This window comes from Crassostrea angulata, chromosome 3 (genome assembly GCF_025612915.1).
Source record: "Crassostrea angulata isolate pt1a10 chromosome 3, ASM2561291v2, whole genome shotgun sequence".
NCBI lineage: Eukaryota > Metazoa > Mollusca > Bivalvia > Ostreida > Ostreidae > Magallana > Magallana angulata.
The window spans coordinates 53,115,108-53,133,430 of record NC_069113.1 but is presented as its reverse complement, the minus strand read 5'-3'; the positions used below and the strand labels follow the sequence as shown (position 1 = coordinate 53,133,430).

Here is an 18,323-nt window from a genome sequence, read left to right as displayed (position 1 = left end):
AATACTTCCCTATGTCAGCAAACTGATATCTCTGAGGGTACCATACTAAAGGAGCTCTACATTATCATATATTTACAGTGTAAATGCATTTGTAGGCACTGAGAGTTAATTTTTTATGAGTGAATTTATCATGAAAGTTGAGAAATGAACAGCCCCCTTTGGAACAGATCGATAGTGACTTACACAAGTATAGCCATGGAAATGCTAAGTTAAACGATTACCATAAAAGTATACTGTTGGTGTACAAAGGTTTAAAAAAAGTACAGCACTTGATGACATCAAATACAAATCACTGAAACTATCAATACTGATGAAAGAAATGATACAAGCTCACATACCGGTAACAGACAACAGTTTTTTACTGTTATAGAAATGATTGGCCAACCTGACAGTACATGTATACAAATTCCAGATGGTCAATGGAGCTGTTCTTTACAAACAATATCTAGTTAATTTCAAATTAGAAAATCTTTCTCAAATCCCAGCACAGGATAACAAAAAAGTAAAGTAACCAATAAAAATCCTATGAGTTACAGGACCACATTGTTCAAAGATTGATCACATCAAGTGATCAGTGGGACATTTTTGAGTGTTCAAATTGAATATATAACTAGGACATCAAATGAATTTTCATTGTTTTGCTCCTTGAAGTATGTGTATACATGTGTTGAGCAATTGCAAGCATATAGAGTATCGGCCCTTTAATGATATCTGATACAGTGACCAAATGTGTGTTGAACCTACAACTCCTTTGGCCCATAAAAAGATTGCACAACTTCTAATATAAACAAATTAAATAATTTTTAAAAATCTGAAAAAAATAAATATCTAAAAATAATCATTTCACAATGATATAACAAATAAATCAAGAAACTTTCTCTTCAGAAGTCTTTCTAGCTATCAAATTTACTTTCATTCATCACATGCACAAGAATACTGGACAATATCTCAACAAATGGTACGACTACTTGTGACGATTGTGTATATGAAAACTTCCACCCCGTTCGGTTCTCCCTGAGGCTCCCCGGGAGTCGTAGTCCCGCACCACTGGCTCCTGAAGGGCTTGCTGTAAGGCTATGGGGGTCAGCCACTCCTTGGGTAAAGCTCGCTCTAGGAATGGAATACACGTACTTACGTAGGCTAATCTATTGACCCAGCTGGGTGGGTCCTTCCCACATAGAATCTACGAAAGACCCACATTTATGATAATTAAACTCAAATATTAAAGAATGTTGATCAAAATTCATGTATATTCATTCAGCAAATTCATGAAGTATCTTTTAATACTAGACTCTATTGAAAGATTAGGTATTTTCCTGTTTATTTTAAATATTTGTTATAAAACTGTACAAAATCAGTTACTGGTATATGTGCATGCTTTTAGCTGGAATAAGAGGACTCGTTTGAGGCCAAAAGTCAACATTGATGACATGCATAGAGTTTAATATATGTCTTGTACCAATGTATCCTAATAAAGTATGTATTTACCCATATATTAAATTACTATTACCAACATTTCCAATGATTTTTGAATTATCAATTAATCAGTGTTAATTGGGTTGCTGTTTAATACCTGTGCAAGGGATGCAGTGAAGAGTTTGCAGCCTCCAGGGCCACAAAACTTAGATGAAAGAGCTCAATTTTTATCTAGGCTTCACTTATATAACTGACAGATGAAACTGCAATAAGAATTGAGCTGATTAAAAGTTTTACGTCCCTAGCCTTATATTGTAAAGTGTTGGGTGGTGTAGTGTATTTTACCTGTGTAAGGGATGCGGTGAAGTGGTTACAGTTCTTGTTCAGGAGGTGGTACTGGTCACCCTTGAAGTCTTTCCCCAGCTGATCAACTATCTTCCTCACATCCTCGGGAGTAAAGTCTGTTCTTCCCATCCGGATGGATTCCCTGCAAGTATTCATCATTCGGACTTATAACTATCTCCTTTGGAAATTAAAACTCACTCTGATTTAATTAAATTTAATTTTTCTTGACAATGCTTCCTCCTTCTAATCTTCATATAAGATGATTGGAACAGTTAATACAGCTTAGATTTCCCCTGTAAAACATCCAGCTGAACTGCACTGTACAGCATGTGTATGTCATTCACTGAGGTGAGCACTTCTGATATCACTGTTAAACCCTCTTAGATGATCAAACCATTACTAACCGTTAATTCTCATAATCTGATTTTCAAGAGTCTGAAATATCAATTAACCATCAGGGAATGGTTTTACATCAATTTCCTGTTTTGCATGGTTTTCATTTAAAGACTACCTGCATGGTAATATTAGCGTATTGAATCATAGTGGAATTGGGTTTGATTATCAATATGTATACCTAACCTAATCATCTAGCTAACTTGTTCAGAGCTGCCAATCAAATAAACCTTCATTTTTCTATTAAATTGATTTCTTATTTTTTAACAAATATTTTCTTGAACCGTTACTTTAAAATAAACATGCACATACATTGAATTCAAATTGAATTTTCTACCAATGTACTTGAAATCAAACTGAGAGAGCTATCTACCTGCGTTTTAACTTAACAATCCACCTACTTAAATTTGAACTGCTCTCCCAGGTCCTCTGCATCTTTTGGCATGATCTCAAAAACTCCCGTCATCGGGAAAGGGTGTCCACCGTAAGCATACTCTGTAGAAGTAAGTTACACTATAAATCAAACAGCACTGTTTTACACACATAGTCAGAACATTACCAATAAGATACTCATATATTTTTTACCTGACGCAGTACTTACCAATTCCATAGACCTCCACCCCCGAGTGGAACACCCCAAAACCCAGGTTTGTTGTGTACTCATTGATCCAGTACTGAAAAATCAACAATTAAAAGTACACATCAGAAATGTCATCATATCCATAGCAGTCTTCGGGAACCTGTGAGTTGATGGTTGCTTTAATGTCATTTTAATTCAATTTTTCATCTAGTTAAAATAAATAATATTCATGTATTCATTTTTTTTATGGATATACACAGTAGTGAAAACCCATTGTCATCAATCCATTATGTAACAGTGCAATGGGTACTACATCTTCACTAAGATTCATGGCTAAAATGGTGATCACTATTTTACCCCATGGAAATAAACAGGAAATTAACTCGCTTTTTGACTTTGCGTTTCATAAACTGTTCTCTCAGCAGGGTGACAGCATTCTGATTGATTGATTTTTTTTCCTGCAGTAATTGTACAAGAAGCTGTGTGCTTTTATAAATTTCTCCTGGGAGTGTGAGAAAATTAGACAATTTCCAACTGCCAGTCACCAAGTTCATTCAATGTTTGAGTCTTTGTTCTGTTCTCTTCTCCAGCATGAGAAATGTGTGGGTGTGTGGGTTTGATACAGTTTTTACATGCCATATTTATCTATACCCGGGATGTCTTCTTTTAAAACTAGTATGAAGCATATGGGATATTTACATAATGATTGTACATATGCACAAAATATTCCTGAGATATCTATTAAGCTCTCAAAAGACAGTGATTAGTTTGTTATAGAAAATAAAAGTAAATAAAAATATAAAGTATTTCAGTTGGATGTTGATGCTTTTTTTATTAGAAGAGTTTGAAATAAAATTTTCAAAAAAATCTTGAAGATTTCCACTACCTACGAACAACCATGGTTCAAACACTGCGTCACAAAAGTACAAACATTGAACAATGATAGGAATGATTGTGAATGATGAAGGAATACAATTAGGATTATATACCAAGCAGTAATACATCATGACAGTATGAAGGACAAAAAGGCATTAATTTGATAATGATGTCCAGTACTGAGATAGGGATATTCATAATGGGATTATTGATGTCCACTTTTGGTTAGGGATGTTCAAAAAGGAGAGAGTGATGTCCATAAGAGGAATTGGGATGGAAGACTAACTAAGGGGTGTCATGAAGGGATGTCCAAATATTAGAGATAGAGAAATACATAAAGGAGAAATAGGGATATCTTTTAAATAGATAAGAATATCCATTCAGAAGTAACGTATCATGTATGATATCCATATTGCTTGGAAAACAAGCTAATTATATTAATTCCAATCAGAAATTTGATTCTTTTAACCAGGATGGTAGATGCAGACAAATACAGGAAAATTGGCAGCAGATAAACCAGATTAAATTTTTGTGTATGAAATGTTAAATAATCTATTCTACATCTCTATCTATTAATTAGTTGGGAAATAATATCCTGTTATTTGAATTTGTGGAAAATAAAATTAATGACAGCCAGAGTTTGATCAATCAATAAAAATCATGTTATTTAAATCTTATACATAATGTGATTTACATTTAGATTAATTTTACCGGTACTTAAAGTTAAATCATATTTTAATGAATATATTTATAGAGAGCAGATAGAGTATCCTGTTAACACATGTATCAATATTTTGCACTGAATCTTGAAAACTTTCACAGTTTCATTTTTTAATAATTTAAATTAAATGGTTTTATCAAAGTTACCATGAAATACAGTGTACATGTATCACTATATAATTATGAACAAAATAACTAAGGCCTATCAAAAAAAATTATGTCTTTTGGGTAACACTAATGAAAAAACTAGGTTAGGTGGGTATCAATTTTTTTTCTGCATGAATCCTAAATATATTGTTTGTGTCATATTTAAAAACGGATTTTTTGATAGAAATAATATGAAATTCATAATGGGATAAAAACAGACAGCTAAAAATGGTAGGATCGGGGCATTTTTGTAGGTTAGGTCGGGTTACACAAAACTTTTTTTTAGGCCTAATACAGGACACTGCTGACAAATCTATATAAAAATTACCGCTCAATCAACTGTTTTCATAGTTGTTTTGAATCTATCGTGTCTATTGTGCAACATATCCAGAAATTGTACATACAAATGACTCAGTGTTCTCAAATCAATTCATTGATTGTCTTGCTGTTGTAACAAAAGGCAATTACCTACACATTTAACACTACATAAAAAACCACTGCATGCACTTAAGTAATGATCCCTATAGAGATCCTGGGTCGTCATAAAACTTATGTATATAGAGGATCAGTAGGATCAATCAACCAGGAACAGTAGGATCAAAATAACAGGTTCAGTAGGATCATTTAGAAAGACCAGCAAGATCACAAAGTCAGGATCAGTAGGATCATAAAGGAAGGCCCTCAGTAGAATTACTCACACATGTTCAGTAGGATCATAATGAAAGGATCAGTAATATCATTCAGGCAGGATAGGATCAAGATCACAATGACAGGATTAGCAGGATCAAAATTACAGAATCTTTGGAATCACTAAAATCAGGATGAGTATAGGATCATTCAGACAGAATAAGCAGGATCACAATGACAGGAACAGATGGATCATTACAATATGTAGATCTGAACAGAACAGACACCAAATAGTATGTGTCTTTCATGTAGGAACAATGGAAATACTTTTGTGTTTAATGTGTATGAGATCACTTAATAAATATCTGTATGATTATTGGAACTATTAGATAGTATCAGTTGGGTCACTCAGACAAAACCAGTAGAGTTCACTAACTGACAGTCACTATTACTTGGAACACCTTGGAACACTCGTATAATTTGATCAGTAGAAATATAATATATTCAGGCATAATTCAATCACTTTCCAAATTGATTAAATTGAATATGTACACATTGTATTGTATATGATCAAATTCCAAAGCATTGGTAGAGAAGGATTGTATTATCTCTTCGCATAATAATCTTCATCTCACCTTTTTAGCTCTCCATCATGTTTACTGCAGCGAACAGGTGCTGTATTATTTTGATTGAGAGTAATAAAGAAATCATTAATCATGCTTACCATGTCGTACACATTCAAAGTCACCTCCTCTTGTGCCATCTTGTAATAAATATTTCGGTGGAAATGATAAATAACTTCAAAATAATCACAACATGTTATTGCATCTCATCCAAATGCGTGAGTCATCTTTTCGTAGATACGGAGGCTGATGTTCATACAAAAAAGGTGAACAATGGACAAAATCCTTCTGATTAAATCATGACTATAGAACACTGAATCGTCACAGAAACAACAATACACGTTCTAGCGAAGTAAAATATAACGAGGTCACTAAAAATGTATATTGTGCCAAAACATCAATAAAGAGGTGCGTAAGCAAAGCGGAAGCAATTCATAGATAGAGTAAAACGTCACTAACCCGATCGTTAATCTACGGTACACAGATTATGTGACGTTTTAGACAAACAAACCGTTTACGAGATGTCTAATTGCCTTCAAGGATACTAAAAATCCCATCATACAGCAAAAACTTATATTATTGTACAGATGCAAACTGAAGTTTATAAAAATTTTATTATAATAATGTAAAAAGATTAAGGGATATGTCTACATATAAAATCAAAGAATTTAAAATCAAGTTGAACTCACTGGTGCTTGAGGACATGACTGACCGATCCCCCCCCCCTCCCCCCAGTATAGACCCCGGGTCTTTACATCATTTTACACCTCCTTTTATGACATATTTTGGCTAAGTTATGAATTTACTCTGAAAACTTACCCCCAAACATCTGATTGTAAAGAAATCATCTCCATTTACTTATATATATATACTTATAACTTTAACTATATATAATTCTAATAAAATTTATGTTTTAGGTAATTTTTCGTAATGAATGTATAGATTAGATAGAAATATATCATAAAAGGATAATTCAATAAGTAAAAAGGAAGTAAAGACTTGTAAAGAGTAAACTCTGTCTACTTTTTTATGCCGATGACACTGTCTTGATATCTGAATCTGCGCCTGATTTACAAAAGTTATTAGATGTGTTTGCAAATTATTGTGGTATATGGAAACTTAATGTCAATATAGTCAAAACAAAGATCCTCATTTTTTCAAAAGGTGCAATGTCAAAGCGTAAATTTTTGTATAAATAAGGAGTAACTATTGAAAACGTAAAATCATTTTGCTATTTGGGTATTGTTTTATCAAGAAGTGGAAAATTTAATAATGCTAAAAAGTATTTAGTAGAACAAGCGTCAAAGGCATCATATGGTGTTTTACGAAAAATACGTTATTTTAGCCTACCAATTAATGGTCAGTTAGACCTATTTGACAAGGTCATTAACCCAATTTTACTTTTCTCGTGCGAAGTGTGGGGTTACGAAAATTTAGATATTATTGAAAAGGTACATTTAAAATTTTGGAAATTTATTCTTAATCTTAAATCTAGTACTCCAAATTGTATGGTGTATGGAGAAACTGGAAGGTATCCATTGTTAAAATTAAAATGATAATGTACTGGGCAAAAGTTTTGACAGTCCACGACTGTAAACTCACTAACGGTAATCTATTGTTATTTTTATAGATGTTACAAAAATGGATCTTTTATACATCCATGGATAAAATGTATACATGATATACTCAACTCGTGCGGGTTGTCTTATATATGGGAAAATCAAACAATATGTAGTTATGACTGGCTTAATTTAATAGTTAAAGAAATATTACAAAATCAATTTGTACAAGATTGGAGAAGTATAGTAGATAACTCACCAAAATGTATTAATTATAGAATTTTTAAAACAAATCTCAATTTAGAAAAGTACTTGTTGATTTTACCTACAGATCTACGGATCACGTTTACAAAATTACGAACATGTAATCATCGATTCCCCATTGAAACAGGTAGATGGCATAATATTGAAAAACATTTAAGAAAATGTACAATGTGTGATTCTAATAGTATTGGGGATGAATTTCATTATATTTTAGAATGTACACATTTTGTAAACGACATAAAAATGTTTTTACCCAAGAGATATTATGAAAACCAAAATATTATAAAATTTAACGAGCTCATGAATACTTTTAATGTAGAAAAACTAAAAAACTTGTCAATATTTATTAAGAAAATTTTCAAAGTCTGTTCTTCCAGAAACCAACTTTAACAACCTATTGTATTGTGGTTTTAACCTTTTTTTGTCATTATTACTCCTACTGTACATGTGATCCTTGACTGTATTCGTGTACATTGATTTGTATATAATACTGATTTTGAACCTCAAATACCAGTGAACTGGTCTTGAGCGAATAAAGAATTGAAAATTGAATTGGGAAGGTGTGTGTGGGGGGGGGGGGGGGGAGTCCTGTCCTCATGCAAGCATGCATCTGCATGTGGTTTAATTAATACGCAAATTGTACAGGCCTGAGGGAATACCTTTATGTTTAAAGAAATGTTTTACGCCAAGTGCACGTGGTACTGCAACTATAACTGATAAGAAGTGTAGAACAATGATCCATTGAGTATAACAAACTTACAGTTTTTTCCCCATTTTTTAAAATTATTACCATCTGATTGATGACACGGAATGAAATACAAATTCCATTTTTTCTGGTTTTTAAGATACGTTATTCAAAATTATACGCGCACTCTTAAATCACGTCAACCTGCTCTCTCTCTCTCTCTCTCTCTCTCTCTCTCTCTCTCTCTCTCTCTCTCTCTCTCTCTCTCTCTCTCTCCGGAATCGATTGATCATAACTGTGCATGCAATCATCAATCAATTTTCAATGCTTGTGAATTATTAATTTGTATGCGATCAATTACTTTATGCATATTTTAGTGCTCATTCATTCATTCGTTCTATCAGTTAAAAAATAACCTAAATTCGAGTTGTTCTTTACATATCATTAATGGTCTATGAATTCAAAGATACTAAAAGCGCTTGCGATATGAAAAATTATCCCAGTTTTATTAATTACTGGATTGGTGCATACGTGCATCAAATAATATTCATTTGAGGCTCTCAATAACTAATTTATTGCTGTATATCGATATCATGCAAGAATTGCATTGCTGCCCGCATCAAATTGATTGATGACATATACATGATTATATATATATATATATATATATATATATATATATATATATATATATATATATATATATATATATATATATATATATATATATATATATATATATATATATATATATATATATATATATATATATATATATATATATATATATATATACATTTTACATTATTTGATAGGCAGACGTTCATAGAATTATTTTTCCTTAGAGTACATGTATACTTTTATCTAGTTGTGGATGATATTTTTAAAAATATATATATAATTATTTATATTAAAGAATATCGATCCTCTAACTAAATGCATCCGAGCTTTACATCATATCTTTTAAAATAATTAGATATCTCACCCATCGCATAGAATCAGTTTTTGGTATGTTTGTTGTTTGTTTTTTTAAATTTAGTTGTATTTGCTAGTATTTTAATTTCTGTTATCCGTCATTATAACTTTTAATGTAAAATATCAATTAATCTTCTTATAAATAATGACATATAAGTTAATCAAAACTTCACAGTATGCAGTATGGTCATGTAAAATCTTTAAATATCTTATATTTATAACAGATGGATAGTTTTTTGACAATTAAAATTGAAATCTCGATATATCGTCGATTGCCAGGTTATGAACAAAGAATTCAGACCCACCCATCCACCCGCACGGTTATGGTAGAGAATTTGACGCTGAATTAAACTGTTATTTTTTTTTCTATAACCCTTTCCCCCTGTCATCATTGTTGTGGTATGCCGATGCATGCCTGTAGTAACTGAGTATTTTTGCCATTTTTACTCCTGTGTAAAAATATAGGGGCAGGAAAATAGCAAGCGATGAAAACCTCGATGGGGTGTAAAACAACATTAACTAAAACGTGATGACGGGAAAAATATAAATTTTCTATCTATTTATACAGCTTCGCGAAAATCGATATGTTTTCACCACCCTTCCACATAAAGCAAACCATTGGGTAAAATCCTGAAATTACGCTAATCGTAGTGGATTAGGTGTCCTTTTGGGTAAAAAGGCGCACCGTCGCTGTCAAGGTCAATAATAAATTCAGAGATGGCAGCAAAGCTTGGGGGAGCGCTGCGGACGTTGCGGTATCTTACGACCAGGCCCGTGTCATGTCGACTCATAGGCACGAGTCCGTCAGTGAGATGTGTGCACGTAAGTGTCGTTAACCGAATAAACTGGTCGCACATATTTATTTTACATACTGAGCATGCTCAGCCTCAGAGCCCATGGTCAACATGCAAATGTGCCAACATGATACAGTCCGAAATGCCCAAGACTGACGTATATACTAACAATGTGTTTATGTAACAGAGACACTTATTGCCTCTGCTGGGGTTTGAACCCGGGTCCTCTGGCACGCTAGTCCAGCACTCTACCGATGGAGCTAAAGGGTTAACCCGCTCGCTAGAGCTAGTAGGAATGCCATATACCTGACTCTATCACATTGTTCCCCTCCAAGGAAAGAGGCGTCCCGACTCTCCTGGAGTGCAAATGCCTGTGGGGCAAAGTTCTGGAAACAATCTCTCTCACCCACCAGAGAATACCCAGGTCCCAACGTGGGCGCCAAATGTAACAGAGACTCTTATTGCCTCTGCTGGGGTTTGAACCCCGGTCCTCTGGCACGCTAGTCCAGCACTCTACCGATCGAGCTAAAAGGTTAACCCGCTAGCCAGAGCTAGTAGGAATGCCATATACCTGACTATCACATTTACATTCAAAGATTTCTCTTACAGCGTACTTTCTAAATGTTCATCAGGTTTGGACCAATCTTCCAAATGGAATATAATAGCCTGTCTTGGATATAATATCCCAAATGGGATATGAATTTGAAATGCATGAAAAATATTTTTTATTTTGCAAAAAATAAGTCAAATCCACTTTAGAATAGATGAAATATAGTAACTTTTGGTAAACAACCTTTTGCTTGCTTTGGGCATTAACTGTGTTTTAGAAATAAGAAAAAGTGTCAGTAAAGACAACATTGAATACAGACTCCTTCACGATACTTGCAGTACTGCCCTTTTGCAGGGCAAATTGGTATATTTTGTCAAGTTTTTTTTGGTTGACAATTAAGTGCTGTAGATTATAGAATTGTAGTTGCATCATATTTCACCAAACTTTTTCAATTTGCCATGTGAAAGCAGTACCCCAGTGACCTGGATGTGTTGGGGAGCAAGTTTTTTTGGTTTTTTTTAAACCCTAGTTTTCATTACTGGTATGAATTAGTTTTCATTTTCACTACTTTTTTTTCAAAATTACTTGGTTGACAAACTACAATTGCTCAGACAAAGCAAATTCTGATAGCATTTTCCTTCCTCTTTCCTAATCTATTACATAGATTTAATGGTTACATCAACAATTCAATAACTATCCATTTATAGAAATTGACATTTCCTTTGATTTCCTTTATTAGGAGGACCGCCCTCAGTTTCCTGGGTCAAAGTCAAAGTTCACCTATAAATTGTCGTTTTTGGATCCAGATGAGGAAGCTGGAATTCCTGTGTACCGGGTAATGAACAGTGAGGGAGAAATGACCGAGAAAAGTGAGGACCCCAAGGTAACAATGACATTAAGGCAGTTAAAAAAACATCAGCTATGTCGTTCACGAAGGATGAGTCACAGATATTCATAGTAATTAATAAAAATTTCATTCAGTTTCATCATAAAAATATTTAACTATTAAGGTTATTTGTAAATAACATTTTTACAAAGCTGTTACATGTTTGTTTAAACAGATTGACAAAACCACGATTCTAAAGATGTACCGGGACATGACTCTGTTGAACTCAATGGATAAGATCCTGTACGAATCGCAGAGGCAGGGGAGGATCTCATTCTACATGACTAACTTTGGGGAGGAGGCCACACACATCGGCTCAGCGTCCGCTCTCCACCCCGAGGACCTGGTGTTTGGACAGTACAGAGAGGCAGGTAGGAACATGTCATGTACATTGTAGAATGTAATGGAGGGCTTCAATGTCTTCATCGTTTTTCAGAGCATACTAAATAATGTGTTATTAAAGAATTGAATGAAAAAAGTAACAATGATGAGCTCTGAAGCTTATTCACTGGTACCTGTTACATAGAGTTTATACTTTTTTATGTCAAGTTTTCTGTAAGGTCTGTGAGTCTCAATATTTTTACTGGGTCACAGTTTTCTATACAAGCCCCTCGGTCGTGTTTTAGGGGTGCTGATGTGGAGGGGGTTCACTCTTGATCAGTTTATTAACCAGTGTTATGGAAACACGGAGGACGTTGGCAAAGGACGACAGATGCCGGTCCATTATGGATCTCAGGATCTCCATTTTGTCACCATATCATCCCCCCTAGCTACTCAAATGCCTCAAGGTAACTACAAAAGAGCAAATGACTGATGATGTCTTGTGTCTATGTTAATGTGTGTTAACTTCATGACCCAATTAAGGTGTTAGTGACATTACACTACATATGTTAAACTTACATTCAAAAGTTGTTAGAAGTTTGATGTATATGCAAATATATTTACAATGAAAAAGTTCTCCCTAAGAATGAACTGCTACTTGTATATATTTATGTTAATTGAATGAATGTGATTTTCCCTCCAAACAGCCTCTGGTGCAGCTTACGCCTTCAAGAGAGCCCAGAACGGGAAGTGTGTCATCTGTTACTTCGGGGAGGGTGCAGCCTCAGAGGGAGACGCCCACGCAGCCTTTAACTTTGCTGCTACTCTGGACTGCCCAGTCATTTTCTTCTGGTCAGTTTTCTCTTCATTTTATTTGACTAACAATATGCTAATGGTTAAAGTCACATCATCATCATCATCTTCATTAACATGGCATTAATCACTTATTGTACTAAAACTATGTATACATGTATGCATGTATAGATTTAATGACATTTTGAAGCTGATTTGTAATAGAAATGTAACTGTTTGGTTGTATTTGCAGTAGAAACAATGGGTATGCAATCTCTACTCCAACATCTGACCAATACAGGGGAGATGGAATAGGTAAAAACTCCTGAAGTAACTGTTTATATTGTAAATAAATATTTTGTAAAATGCCAGCTGTTGAAATAGTCAGTTCAATTATACTCCATGGCATTTCCTGGCAGGAATGTAAAATCTTAGTACATGTAGTACAAAATGAACCGTACTCATAAATTAATTTTACCAACATGTACATGATATGAAATGTATCACTTTTGTTGTTGTTTTGTTGGTAGCTTCCCGAGGCAGTGGGTATGGGATGCTGACAATAAGAGTGGACGGCAATGATGTGTTTGCTGTACACAATGTCACGAAGGAGGCTCGGGAAATCTGTGTCTCACACAACCGACCGGTGCTGATAGAGGCTATGACCTACAGGTAAACAGGTAGATAGAGGCCATGACCTACAGGTAAACAGATAGAGGCCATGACCTACAGGTAAACAGGTAGATAGAGGCCATGACCTACAGGTAAACAGGTAGATAGAGGCCATGACCTGCAGGTAAACAGGTAGATAGAGGCCATTACCTACAGGTTAACAGGTAGATAGAGGCCATGACCTACAGGTAAACAGATAGATAGAGGCCATGACCTACAGGTAAACAGGTAGATAGAGGCCATGACCTACAGGTAAACAGATAGATAGAGGCCATGACCTACAGGTAAACAGGTAGATAGAGGCCATGACCTGCAGGTAAACAGGAAGATAAGAGGCCATGACCTACAGGTTAACAGGTAGATAGAGGCCATGACCTACAGGTAAACAGGTAGATAGAGGCCATGACCTACAGGTAAACAGATAGATAGAGGTCATGACCTACAGGTAAACAGGTAGATAGAGGCCATGACCTACAGGTAAACAGATAGATAGAGGCCATGACCTACAGGTAAACAGGTAGATAGAGGCCATGACCTACAGGTAAACAGATAGATAGAGGCCATGACCTACAGGTAAACAGATAGATAGAGGTCATGACCTACAGGTAAACAGATAGATAGAAGCCATGACCTACAGGTAAACAGATAGATAGAGGCCATGACCTACAGGTTAACAGATAGATAGAGGCCATGACCTACAGGTAAACAGGTAGATAGAGGCCATGACCTACAGGTAAACAGATAGATAGAGGCCATGACCTACAGGTAAACAGATAGATAGAGGCCATGACCTACAGGTAAACAGGTAGATAGAGGCCATGACCTACAGGTAAACAGATAGATAGAGGCCATGACCTACAGGTAAACAGATAGATAGAGGCCATGACCTACAGGTAAACAGATAGATAGAGGTCATGACCTACAGGTAAACAGATAGATAGAAGCCATGACCTACAGGTAAACAGATAGATAGAGGCCATGACCTACAGGTAAACTGAACATTTACACCCCTGCGAATGTGTTCGGAATGTTTTCTTTATCGTTGCTAAGTATGTAATAAATCCAGAGGTGCTCAAATGAAAGTTCATGGGACTTCACCGATATTTGTTCACTTCCTGTGAAATTTCGAGCGGAAGTATAAGTGTTCGGATAATATTCTCAAAATACGTAAGTACTGGTCGTTTTTCATATCATATCCTACTGTGATTTATGTTAAAACGGGAAAAGCTTTCAAGATGTATGTCTTATTTTACCATCTAGCAGTTATTTATATTAAACGATAATATTCAGAACAGAGTTATCGTCCGTGTTCAAACACGTGTAGAGTGGTTGAAAATATAACCATGGGGTTGCTTAATAAAATCTTAGCCATGTTTGGTGCTTGTGGTATGCAATACCGTGTTTTAAAAAAAAATAATGGGTGTCTGTTTTGCATTAAAACTTAGTATATCGAGACATTTTCAAGGAACATTCTGCATAAAATGGTATAGTCTGTTTCACTATTGATGTTATTACTAGGTCAGGCGCGGATCGAAAATTAATCCTCAGGAGGGATCTCTTTTAAGCATGTTAGTTGTTGCAACAGCAGACAAAAACTAATTTTTGTATAGTCACATTTATTTCTAGAACACATTTTATTCACCAATTAATGAAGATAAAGTTTAAAATCAATAAACCTCTAGATTTTATATTTGACTACTATATTAAGAACCTAGATACATGAACTGTGAAATAGACTGTATACACGAGGTACGATTTTTACTGCGCAACTGAAAGGGTCAAATAAAACCACATGGTCTAAAATTTGAATGACAATAACATTCGCAGGGGTGATTTAGGAACGAGAGCCATTCAGTCAGAAGGATGAATCTTACAAGGAAACTATTCTCTCATGTGTTGTACTTTTGAAGTTTTGATATTATATTTGTTTAGAATGTTACTTTGCAATACATACGTATAAACATGTATAAACAATATTTGTGCTTGGTAGTGTATATTGAGTTAGATATTTCAAGAAAATGAAGGGAGAAATGTTGTAATAATTAAAATGTTTAAAATTGATTGAAATTACAGGATAGGCCATCACTCAACATCTGATGATAGCTCCATGTACCGCAAAAAGGGAGAGGTGGTGAAGTTTGATACAAATAATCCCATTGGAAGACTGCGGAGCTACATGGTTAAACAAGGCTGGTGGAATGACGACCAGGAAAACGAGTGGAAAGAAGAATCCAAGAAAATGGTTTGTAAACTCTCTGTACATTCAGTACTGAAATGAGTTGTATTGGTTTTATACAATGCAGAAAATGGTCTGTTAATATATACTGATCATTATTTTAACGAGGATGGGTCTAATTTGTTCTGCCCTAGATTTTTGAATGAAATTTTTTTACATGAATTCCTACTTGTATAATTATTATTTTAGGATAAAAAAATAAGACATTTAATACCACACCGTTTGTTTAAGGGGTCATCTCAAAGTTTATTAATTTTTAACATAGGACCCTATGGGATTTTGCTTGAAATGTATCATTTTTGCACATTTTTTTACATTTTTAAAAAAGTTCTGCCCTAGGGATTTCTTTTTCTTTTCAGTTTTACATATTAAAGTTATTGCTAAAAGGCATCAAATGGTCAAATAAAAAAACCCTTTTACCTCCTGGTTTGTTGCGGGGGTCTTATCAAAGTTGTTTTTTGTATGCCCAATTTCCCAGATTTGTCAGATAATGGCTATTTTTTATTAGACAAAGGCGGAAATGGTGATCTTTATAGTATTATTAAAACATTCAGACATATTTAAGTAATAAATAAATATAAAACATCACATATGAAGGGTCATTAATATAGAATACATGGTTACTGTCTTGAAATATATGAATTAGGCTATATTTAGGCGGGTTAAGAAAACGTGACAGAGGGCTAGGCTTGCTGAATCCTCTTCACGTTTTCGACCCGAGCCCAAATATAGCTTATACTTTGAGACATTTATGTTTATTCCACAATACAATATCAATTTTACGCATCAATTGAGCTATTTTCAACAAATTTCGCTGAATATCTGCAGTTGAAACTCACTCCATGGTATCAACAAAGCAAAAAGATGACGTCACAATACAAATGAAACGCTGCGCGAAAGCGTGCGTACTCGTTCTGTACTCGGCCTTGTTAATTTAAGAGAATTATTGTATTTAATACAATGAATGTGAGTGAACAGGGAGGCACCCAAATTAAATTTTAGCAAATATTTGAATATCCATAATAATAAAAAGTACCAATATATTAATTTGATAGAGTTTCCTTTCCTTAAAAATTAGATGACTGGTCCAGTTATATTTAATATTCATAAATTCATTCAGTCTTTTTTTATTATCAACATCCAGGTGATGGAGTCGTTCGCTAAAGCCGAGAAGAGAAAGAAGCCAAACCCTACAGAGCTATTTAAAGACGTGTATGAGGAAATTCCTCCTCACCTACAGAAGCAGATGGATTCCCTTAAAGAACATCTGTCCAAGAACGAGGACAAATACCCGACACAGAATTACGAGGCCTGGTCTGAACATTGAATTCTGTTACTTCTCACTTCAGGAATCTCATGTTGTCATAATACTGCTTGTGTGTGAATATACCAGGTCTTTCCACAGTAAGGAATACATGTATCAGGACCTGTCAGGCTCCATGGTAGGGGTCACTAGGAGTCATAGCTAGGGGAGGATGCCTACAGCATTGTAGGAGGGTGGATTATACATGTACCGGCCAGTAGGAACACAATCATTATAGGAGGCTTGATTATAGGAACTCAATTACAATTCCATTATTGTGATACGAAAACATTCAGTATCAACCAAAGTAAGACATGTTAGTGGCACTTGGCTGGTCTGGGTGGGATTTTCTTTTTTTATGTGTGTGTGTAAGAAAAAACAAAGTAATTGTCTACAGTGGCACCAAAAATGAAATTATTTTATGACTTGATTGTACAAATACAAGTTTATTGATATGAAGATACATGTACCATGTTGCCATCATCACAACTCTTTCTCATAATGAAGTTTATAATATGAATATGGAGTACTTAACTATTACATGTACTTATCTTTGTGATGCCTCATGCAGTTATTTCATTTTGAAGGATTTTTTTAAAACCTTGAAGTGTTGAATTTTTGATTGTTTTATAAAATTTAATGTACCGTACTTATAGTTATGACTAAACAAATATCTGAATAATTAAGTGAGGCATTTTTTGCAGATTCATAATAGTCTCCGGTTTTTGTCTGAAGAAACTTCTACCTCTATTTACTGAATGTATGCAGTATATGTTACAAATTCTTCACTGTTGGGTAAAATGCGTAGTTATATCTGTGAAGAATGTATTACTCAGTACATGTAGTAAAACAGACATCTGATCTCATTTACATTAATTCATTTGGGAATGATGATTTAAATACATGTAGTTATACAATGAGCAGAATAATTTTTCTGAAATTTATTCTTCATTCAGTAAATAATCAATCTTTTTTTAAAAGGTGTGAACATTTTGGGAACAACATTTTCTTTGTGAAGAATATATATTACGCACATCATTTCTGTAAAAAATTTATGCCCTTGTAAACATACGTGGTGCAAAAGGTTTCACTTAATATGCACTTAATGTTTCTGTGACTCGATCTATACATGTATGTATTATCATGGCATCCTATTACGTAATTATTCTTCGGTGTGTTTTTTCGGCAGGCTTAATTTTTTTCCCCAAAATAAATGAAGCACAATTCAATCATGGATTTTGTGAGTTACTGTAGAATCATTAAAATTCGTGGTGGCTCAATTTTCGTGGAATTCGTGGGTAGCCCTCTCCCACGAAATTAAATCCTCAACGAAAACAATTTTAGAAAGAGTTATCTATGTTACTGAAACAGTAGGCTACGCATCCACGAAATTACATCCCCACGAATGAGCAAAAAAGTCATAATCCACGAAAATTGGCCCCAACGAATTTAAATGATTCCACAGTAATGACAACATGTATATGTCTTTAGTTTGAACACTATTTTATTTTTAGCTTTCTAAACTTGAACCATGTATTGATGATAATATATTGTTAGTA

At 34.4% G+C, this 18,323-nt stretch overlaps 2 protein-coding genes across 2 annotated transcripts; one reads left to right on the top strand and one right to left on the bottom strand.

Moving 5' to 3' along the window:
* Positions 1 to 167: 167 nt before the first annotated feature.
* LOC128175312 (deubiquitinase DESI2-like) lies at positions 168 to 6,180 on the bottom strand. Its single transcript, XM_052840842.1, has 5 exons — positions 5,829 to 6,180; positions 2,756 to 2,828; positions 2,556 to 2,649; positions 1,762 to 1,903; positions 168 to 1,183 (listed from the first exon to the last, which is right to left on the bottom strand). The coding sequence occupies exons 1-5, from the start codon at positions 5,865 to 5,867 to the stop codon at positions 965 to 967; spliced, it is 567 nt and encodes a 188-aa protein (XP_052696802.1). The 5' UTR covers positions 5,868 to 6,180; the 3' UTR covers positions 168 to 964.
* Positions 6,181 to 9,900: 3,720 nt separating this feature from the next.
* Positions 9,901 to 18,009, top strand: LOC128177964 (2-oxoisovalerate dehydrogenase subunit alpha, mitochondrial-like). The gene is made up of 9 exons (XM_052844900.1): positions 9,901 to 10,032; positions 11,294 to 11,437; positions 11,616 to 11,811; positions 12,067 to 12,228; positions 12,469 to 12,613; positions 12,807 to 12,868; positions 13,084 to 13,225; positions 15,299 to 15,467; positions 16,606 to 18,009. The coding sequence occupies exons 1-9, from the start codon at positions 9,928 to 9,930 to the stop codon at positions 16,786 to 16,788; spliced, it is 1,308 nt and encodes a 435-aa protein (XP_052700860.1). The 5' UTR covers positions 9,901 to 9,927; the 3' UTR covers positions 16,789 to 18,009.
* Positions 18,010 to 18,323: the final 314 nt, after the last annotated feature.

Bases quoted from the DNA above. Each gene is read 5' to 3' on its own strand.
- LOC128177964 (XM_052844900.1), top strand. From the start codon at position 9,928: ATGGCAGCAAAGCTTGGGGGAGCGCTGCGGACGTTGCGGTATCTTACG. The intron at 13,226-15,298 runs GTAAACAGGTAG...TTGAAATTACAG, and splicing joins ATAGAGGCTATGACCTACAG to GATAGGCCATCACTCAACAT. The intron at 15,468-16,605 runs GTTTGTAAACTC...ATCAACATCCAG, and splicing joins AAGAAGAATCCAAGAAAATG to GTGATGGAGTCGTTCGCTAA.
- LOC128175312 (XM_052840842.1), bottom strand. From the start codon at position 5,867: ATGGCACAAGAGGAGGTGACTTTGAATGTGTACGACATG. The intron at 2,650-2,755 runs GTAAGTACTGCG...TTACTTCTACAG, and splicing joins GGTGGAGGTCTATGGAATTG to AGTATGCTTACGGTGGACAC. The intron at 1,904-2,555 runs GTAGGTGGATTG...GAATACTTGCAG, and splicing joins GGAGAGCAGTTCAAATTTAA to GGAATCCATCCGGATGGGAA.